Source organism: Propithecus coquereli, unplaced genomic scaffold (assembly GCF_000956105.1).
Source record: "Propithecus coquereli isolate 6110/MARCELLA unplaced genomic scaffold, Pcoq_1.0 Scaffold67, whole genome shotgun sequence".
NCBI classification, from domain to species: Eukaryota; Metazoa; Chordata; class Mammalia; order Primates; family Indriidae; genus Propithecus; species Propithecus coquereli.
Window position 1 is genome coordinate 2,974,032 of NW_012152729.1, and position 8,780 is coordinate 2,982,811.

General features: G+C 41.7%; 1 protein-coding gene across 5 annotated transcripts in view; it reads right to left on the reverse strand.

Annotated features, from left to right (window-relative positions):
* Nucleotides 1-8,780, reverse strand: part of CIRH1A (cirrhosis, autosomal recessive 1A (cirhin)) — a 44,024-nt gene that overhangs the window by 23,500 nt on the left and 11,744 nt on the right. For 2 of the 5 annotated variants that reach the window (XM_012660513.1, XM_012660514.1), the window contains 4 exons: nucleotides 7,422-7,582; nucleotides 4,511-4,702; nucleotides 3,553-3,637; nucleotides 1,657-1,746 (listed from right to left, as the gene is read on the reverse strand). In XM_012660513.1, the coding sequence (XP_012515967.1) occupies nucleotides 1,657-1,746; nucleotides 3,553-3,637; nucleotides 4,511-4,702; nucleotides 7,422-7,580 (526 nt within the window). In that variant the 5' untranslated portion in view covers nucleotides 7,581-7,582. Of the gene's footprint in view, nucleotides 1-1,656; nucleotides 1,747-3,552; nucleotides 3,638-4,510; nucleotides 4,703-7,421; nucleotides 7,583-8,577; nucleotides 8,653-8,710; nucleotides 8,748-8,780 lie in introns of those variants that run through there. The other 3 variants (XM_012660515.1, XM_012660516.1, XM_012660517.1) reach the window with 3 other exon arrangements.

The following is an 8,780-nucleotide window of genomic DNA, read 5'->3' on the forward strand; positions in this document are numbered from 1 at the left end:
TCGGACGTCCTAACAATACTAGAAGCTAAAAGTGAAGCCAGAGCTTCAGAAGTCTAAGGGAAATCAATTCCCAACCTAGAATTCTTTCTCATGCACTCTTTCTCAGAATCCACCAAAGGAAAAAACTAAGAAAGGGAATAACAGAAATGAGGATCCAACAGAGAAGCAAAGGAGATCCCCAGACTGATTGAAAAATCAGAGTTTCAGCTCTCACAGTGGTGCAGCAGGCCAGAGTGGCTAAGCTAGATGGGAGCAGACCAGAAGGCTCGGGGAGAGACTTATTCAAGAAGATAAAAGTGGCATAAAGAAAACCAGATGGATTTGAACCTTATTTATACAACTGGAAAAATTGGGGGATAAATCAGTGAGAGAGAGACAGAGACAGTTTTAAACGGTAAGTCTAGGCTGGGCGTGGTGGCTCATGCCTATAATCCCAGCACTCTGAGAGGCCGAGGTGGGAGGACTGCTTGAGCTCAGGAGGTTGAGACCAGCCTGAGCAAGAGCAAGACCCCATCTCTACTAAAAGTAGAAAAATTAGCCAGGCGTCGTGGCTCATGCCTGTAGTCCCAGCTACTCGGGAGGCTGAGGCAGGAAGATCGCTTGAGTCCAGAAGTTTGAGGTTGTTGTGAACTAGGCTGACACCACAGCACTCTAGACCGGGTAACAGAATGAGACTCTGTCTCAAAAAAAACAAAAAACAAAAAACAAAAAAAGACCCCAGTAAATCTACAGGAAAGAAAAGGTAATTTACTATGCGAGTAGTATTTATACAATCTTAATAATAAAAACACTGACTACTAATATGAACAAAGTTACAACATAACCATACTGTGAGGATCAGGAGAAAGTGTGAATAAGAAGGTTAAGTCACAGAAGTTAGTAAATAATGGTCTGAACCTGAAAAATCAAAACGCACAATTATAAGCATGCTAGGTACTGTATAGGGTTAAATATCAAAAGAATCAGCTAAGAATCACAAAAGGCTGTCTCTGAGGAGTTGGGGAAGGGACAGAGGGACTCCTGCTTTTCTGTAATAAGCCTTAAGGAACTCTTTCTCTTTGACTATGTGCATATATAACAAATAAAATTAAAATGAAATTAAAAAAAAAAAAGGAGGGACATGTCAGATTCCTCAAACTCCTTACCTCTGTATCTTAGATGGGAGTAAAGACATGTGCACCTAATAAGTTGAGATGAACTTCATCAAGGAAGGATTTTATTAGCCAATTTTCCAGGCCAAGAACAGAAAAATTCATGGTTCTCTACTTTTCTGATCTCATGTCTCACCAATTATGTTACCAAGATATTATGTTCCTCAGTGAAAGAAGCTCATTTTTATCAAGGACTAGGATATATAAACAGCTGTTCTACTGATCATTCATCATAAACATAGTACTGGTTGAGCGCAAATTTTATTGTTAATTCTTATCATGAGGAAAAATACCACATCCCTGGGAAGAACCAAAATTCCCCTAAAAGCAGCAGTAGTAATCCAAAAAAGAAGTGAAATTCATCGCAGACATCTCAGAAGGTTAATGAGAGATTAGGCCCTACAGGTCACTGAAAGCATGACAAGGGCTCAAGCTTTTAAAAATCCAGAAATGAGAATCTGATAAACAAGACCCACACCCCAAATGAACTGAGAAAAACAGTCACCTGATTTGACATCAAACACATTAATGTAGTCTATGGAGCCAGCTGCAATGTGGGTACCAGAGGGATGCCAGCTGAGACTCAGGATACGACCTTGGGAGTTGCACAACAAAAAAGAAAGTGACATACACATGAATATACAGCAAAGGGTAACTGAGCCGTCCTCCCACCAATTATCCATAGGGCTAGTATTCTACAGTCTGGGCTGTCTCACCTACTGACTCCTGGGATGCAATGTTTTTTAACAGATGATCAACTTTTCCCTGAGATCCACAATGAAGCATTTGATATTTACTTTCATAACATACAAATAAGCCGGGCGCGGTGGCTCACGCCTGTAATCCTAGCACTCTGGGAGGCTGAGGCGGGAGGATTGCTTGAGCTCAGGAGTTCGAGACCAGCCTGAGCAAGAGCGAGACCCCGTCTCTACTATAAATAGAAAGAAATTAGCCAAACAACTAGAAATAGAAAAAATCAGCTGGGTATGGTGGTGCGTGCCTGTAGTTCCAGCTACCCAGGAGGCCGAGGCAGGAGGATCGCTTGAGCCCAGGAGTCTGAGGTTGCTGTGAGCAAGGCTGATGCCATACTAGCCCAGGCAAGAGAGTGAGACTCTGTCTCAAAAAAAAAAGAAAAAACAACAAAAAAAAACGTAACATACAAATAGTTGAAGGGAATGTAAATAAATACAACCTTCTTAGGATGATCTGGTAGTAATCTAATTAAATTTAAATGTCCATATATTTTGGCCCAATAATTGCACTGGGAGTTGATCAAAGAAAAATACTTGCATGAGTGCCCAAAAATACGTATATACAAATATTCACTGCAGCACTGGTTATGGTAGTAAAATCAAAATTAGTATCAATAGGAATTAGAATAAGTAAATTATGGAACACCAGAAAATGGAAAGCCATGCGGACTGGCATGACACAGAAAAGGTGTCTGGAATGGATCAAGTGAAGAAACAAGCTGAAAAACGAAGGCACAAGAATTCCTCTGTGTTTGTTTACATGAATATACAAAAAAGCCTAGAAGATTAGTTTCACAATGTTGCCTACGGAGTGGAAAGACATACTTATTTTCTATTTTCATTGTTGGCTAAACATATGAAAACTTAAAAGTATCATTATCATCTTTGTAATTAAAAAAGAATACACAAAGGATACTAAAAACAAACAAGAATCTCATTAGCAAGGGATAAATACTATTCACGGACACAGGGAGTACACAGGACAGTTAATATTCTCTAGAAGTGAGGTCAGCAAACCATGGACCACAGGCCAAATTAGGTCCACTGTCTGTTTTTGTAAATAGTTTCACTGAAGCACAGCCATGCCCATTAGTTTAAGTATTGTCTATGGTTGCTTTTGCACTACAGTGACAGAACTGGCAGAGACTGTGTGGCCTGCAAAGCCTAAATTAGTTACTACCTGGTGTTTTACAGAAACAGTTTACCAACCCCTGCTCTGGAGGGTCAGTGCCAATTCAGTTCAGGTGGAGCCCAGATACGGACAATTGTTTACAAAACTCCCCCATTCAATTTGAATACACCTGAAGGATTAAGAACCATAGCTCCAAATGATGAAATTCTAGTTTCAAGACTTCATGTACACTTGTTAAAACTTCACAAAAATAAGTGATAACAAATTGACTTCCACAGAACACTAGCTTTCCTATTTTGGATTTTTGGTTTTCTGCATTACTTAACCAGGCAGTCACAACTATGCTACACAATGGGTAAAGCCTGGGCTAGGGATGGCTTCGAGCACATATCCTGTACTCGGATAAAATTAGCATATAGTTAGAAATATTACCTGGACTCATGGGAAAAATCCCATCCCCAGTGGCACAGAAATATAACTTCTTATTAAATACTGCCCCACCAAAAATAGCCCTTACTTTTCTGCCGATCAAAATTTCTTTCAAACTGGATTTTGTCTGGGGTGATTTGAAATAGCTTCACAGATCCATCTTCACAGCCAACCTATTAGTGAAAAAGAGGTAGAAAACAGAGAAGGTAAACAATAAACATTTTATAAGACTAATAGGACTAAACATACATACATACATACACACACACAAATACATTTCTCCCCTAAAGCTACCACTTGCCCTGAAAAGGGAAAATAGTTTGTGAGAGGAAAAAAAGTACTGATATCAACAGCCCTCGCCTTCATATCCTACCCAGAAAAGAGGCTGATATTAGGAGTTCCAATTAGTGGCCCAGTTCCTGCATATGACATGGAATAGAAGCAGGATTTCACAGCATACCTCTCCTAGATATGGCCTAAATAAAAGACCTATTAACCTTATAACCCAAATAGCGATTTCTTAAGATATTATACAAATTAGTGCAAATTTAAAAAGAATCATAGACATATCACAGAAAATTAAATCTCTGAAAGCACCCATTCTAATGCAAATTGTAGGGAGAAAAAGTCTCAGCCTTTGCTCAAAAGATTTTTTGAGAAACACTCTGCTGAAAGTCTTAATATACTACTGTGCATTATGAATCTACAGAAGAATTTCATATGCCGTATTTCTGAAATGAAATTTATCACAGAACACAAAGAATATCAAAACAAAAAGTCTCTACATCTTCCAGTTCCAAAGAACATAGTTTGGGCAATCCTGAACTAACCCTTTCACTTCCTAAATGAATAAACAAAGCCCAAACTAGCAGCAAAAAGAATGCAAAAGGATAAGGGATTTTTTAAATCCTCAATATTATTCCAATCTTGTAGTTGGGGTTGCTACATGCCATGACACAATTTTATTCTCCTATGAACACAGGGAAGGAAGTCTTAATGGGCACAAGAGAAATCTCGGTATGAATGACCAATAGTTGCTTACTGACCAAAAGTTGAGAGCCACTGGGACTGGCAGTCATGCTCCAAATAGGTCCTCCAAAGGCATCCACAGCATACTTGATGTTTAGCGCCTGTAAGTCATACTCGATAATCTCTCCATTGAGCCCGGCACTAAAGAGTCGCTGTCCTGCTGCCCAACACAGAGCTTCTGTAGCACGAGATTCATGACCTGGGAAAAACTACAGAAACACCGCAACTTCTCAACCTACCATGAATTCATCAGCTGCCAGTACTGAGTGGTCACATGCAACATGGTGAAAATTACTTCCCCATAACTAGTGTAGGATTTTGGGCTATCAGAAGATCATGTCTACCGATACTTCCTTTTTATTCAGGTTCAAATTTTAGTTACTTTTATACAGTTTTGTTTTTTTTTTAAGAGACAATCTTGCTTTGTTGCCCAGGCTGAAGTGCAGTGGCAGGACCATAGCTAACTGTAGCCTCAAACTCCTGGCCTCAAGGGATCTTCCCACTTCAGCCTCCCAAGTAGCTGGGACTACAGGCACATGTCACCATGCCTGGCTAATTTTTTTCATTTTTTTTTTTTTAGAGACAGGGTCTAGCTAGGTTGCCCAGGCTGGTCTCGCATTCCTGGCCTCAAGCAATTCTCCTGCCTCAGCCTCTTGAGCTGCTGTGATTTACTGGGTTTTGTTTCTTTTACTAGGGCTAGTTCAGCAAAACCTTTACAGCTGAATAAAGTATATATTCAAGTTTAGTTTGATGTATCCAACTTTATTTGTTGCATCCAGTTTTCTAAAAATTAATGTAACTATCTTGATTGGGTGATACATTCACAGATATGTATACATACATGTCAAATGTTATTAATGTGTATACTTTAAATACATGGACCTTCCTGTGTGTCAATTCTACCTATAAAAATTTCCTAGCACTCAAAAAGTTTTCCTATCTATCAAGGCATTTTATTCTTTTTTTTTTTTTTTTTTGAGACAGAGTCTCACTGTGTTGCCCGGGCTAGAGTGCCGTGGTGTCAGCCTAGCTCACAGCAACCTCAAACTGCTGGGCTCAAGCAATCCTCCTGCCTCAGCCTCCCAAGTAGCTGGAACTACAGGCATGCGCCACCATGCTCGGCTAATTTTTTCTATATATTTTTAGTTGTCCGATTAATTTCTTTCTAATTTTAGTAGAGACGGAGTCTCCCTCTTGCTCAGGCTGGTTTCAAACTCCTGAGCTCAAACAATCCGCCCGCCTCGGCCTCCCAGAGAGCTAGGATTACAGGCGTGAGCCACCGCGCCCGGCCAAGGCATTTTATTCTTATACCTGCTTAACACGAAAGGGACTAAGTAGGTATAATTTTTCCTCTTTGAATGTGAAAAGGCTGAGATACATACAAATTAAGTGGTTTCCCCAAATCACCAGTCAATGGTATGAGGAGAATGTAGGTCTCCTTATTCCTATCCCCTACTCTTTTCACCCTAACACACTAATTTTTTTTTCTTGCTCTGAGAGAAATTAACAGAGCTGAGCAATCTTAACTAGTAGGGAAGGGAACAGGGAGAAGGCAGACGATTAGACCAACTTAATTAACTGATGAAGAATAAAGAAAACAGACGAAGAAGACAAGAAAATAAGGGACACTAGGTGAAGAATGGTTGACTTATTCATTCAACAACTATTAACTCAGTAGTGGCTTTGGACTATGCACTTGCTAAATGGTGGGAAAACAGGTGTAAACATCACTGACATGGTTCTTGTTCTCATAAAATTTGAAGTTCAGCATGGAAGAAAGACATGAAACATGAAATTACAATTGTTATAAATGACAAACAGAAAAATCACAGGATGCAGCAGAGCATGTTTTTCATACTACAGAAGGTAACTTGCTTCTGATAGGCAATGACCTGCAATTTTTAAACTCCTATTAGTTCTTCAGGGGCCAGCTCAGTATGTCATCCCTTTCCAAGTTTACTAAACCCACATCTCAGGTAAGGTACTTCTCCATTAAGGTTCTATTCACGTGCTTAGCTCTATCATAAAATTTATTACATTGGCTGGAAACGGTATTTATCTTTCTGCCACTGGTCTTTGAGTTCTGTGAAGGTAGGGCCTCTAACATTTGTTTTAATGCCCAGTATTTGCCACTTATCCATTTAGAAACATTGACAGAATGCCTAAATTCCAGATACCCGGCTGAGGGGCACTAAATTCACTCATTTACCCATCTATGCATTTATATCACAGTGCCTAGGGCATATTAGGCATTCGATAATCGTGAATTGAATTAGATGTTGCACCTGAACAAAATCAGTAATCAGTGGCGGGGGTAGAAGGGGGGGAGTGCTGCCTAAGAGCCCTCTGTGTACACCCAAAGGGTGTTTACCAAATTTAAAAATCTCTTTTCCTCCCAAATATAGGCACGTAGGTTGATGTTCTCTCAGACACATGCACTTAGGAATCCATCCTCCTGCCATGACGTCACCAAAAAGTTTCTGATATTAAAATGTTTCATCATTTTTCCTGAATTGACAACAAAATGGATACTGATACTCCCAACAGGAAATGCCGCCTTATCAAAGCTACAAAGGTGTTGAGACTGATAACTGATAATATGTATAGCAAATGGTCCTGCCAATTTCCCTTCTTGTGACCTAATGATCCAGCAAACCTCAGTTTCCAAATGACTGGCAGTGAGATGCCACAATTCCTACGTACAATCCTTCTAACCAACATTACACAGATCAAAACTCTGAGCTTCCCTCATCAGTCAGACAAGTGATCTCATATTTGCTGCTGAAGTTTGGCAGTACTAAACAAGTACATAGAGGGTGAGGAGTCATTTCATCACTTTGAATACAAACAACATACAAGTTTTTGTAGAACCGAACTTAAGAAGAAATTAACATCAGCAACAGCACAACAGGCTCCCAAAAGACTTACTTTCTCCTGAAAGTAGTTTGCTGACAAGTTATAAATTTCCACAGTCCCATCTGTTCGTGAAACAGCCAATCTGTTTGACTGGTTATTGTAAGCTACACAGCGGATCCCTGATGGAACATAATTAAAGAAACGTACTCGGTGGACTTTAAATTCTCCCATTCCTACGGGGAAAAAAGAGTTTTACTGTTAAATGTCAGAAGTATGTCACATGCAGTATTTGTTTCCTCATTATCACTGCTCTGGGTGGAAGGCTCCAACTATTATCTCACTGAAGTTCATTTGCAAATATCTAACTCATGATACACCATACAAAAATCTATCAATCTCCAGGCCGGTGCGGTGGCTCACGCCTGTAATCCTAGCTCTCTGGGAGGCCGAGGCGGGCGGATTGTTTGAGCTCAGGAGTTTGAAACCAGGCTCAGCAAGAGCGAGACCCCGTCTCTACTAAAAATAGAAAGAAATTAATCAGACAACTAAAAATATATAGAAAAAATTAGCCGGGCATGGTGGCGCATGCCTGTAGTCCCAGCTACTCAGGAGGCTGAGGCAGAAGGATTGCTTGAGCCCAGGAGTTTGAGGTTGCTGTGAGCTAGGCTGACACCACGGCACTCTAGCCCGGGCAACACAGCCAGACTCTGTCTCAAAAAAAAAAAAAAAAAATCTGTCAATCTCCAGCTCAGGATGGTTTGAACAGTAAGGAGTCTTCAGCAAAAAATCAAAAAGGGTCCTTTCTCCATAGCTCAAGAATTCCAATCGCAGGGGCCCAGGAATGTGCATTTTAGCAAGCACCTCTACCTAGCTCTACTGCATGCTAAGTTTGCAAATCACAGACCTAAACTAAGGTTGTGACAATGGGGCTCATAGGGCAGGCAGAACCGAACTCCTACAGCGGAGGAGGCAACAGGACTTGGTGGCTTACTCTGGCTGCCTGGTCTGGCGTCTGTCACCTACCCTACCGCCCTCCTCCCCCCCCCAAAACATACTGGGCGAGGGTAGAGACCACCCTCACCCTCCCACTCATCCACCTTTAAGATTAGGAAGCTGCGGGCGTTCGGTCTGACCCGGCCCGGCGCGGCCCCATTAAGAGGGCATACTGCAGCGCGCGCGAGGTTTCTGCCGCCCCTTCCCTCTCCCGGGGTCTAAGGACTACCCCCACCTGGCCTCGGGACAAGGGGATGGACGAACTCCGCCGGTAGCGGACTTTGGGCGGTCCGCACACCTTCAGACGCCCCTCCCTCACACACGCTTCCCACGCCCCTTCCCCAATTCACCCGCGGCCCCGGACTTGCCTCTCGCGGCGCCAACCTCTCTCCGCCCCGGCCACACGTGCGCGCGCGCTCTCATGCTCTACCCCGGAAG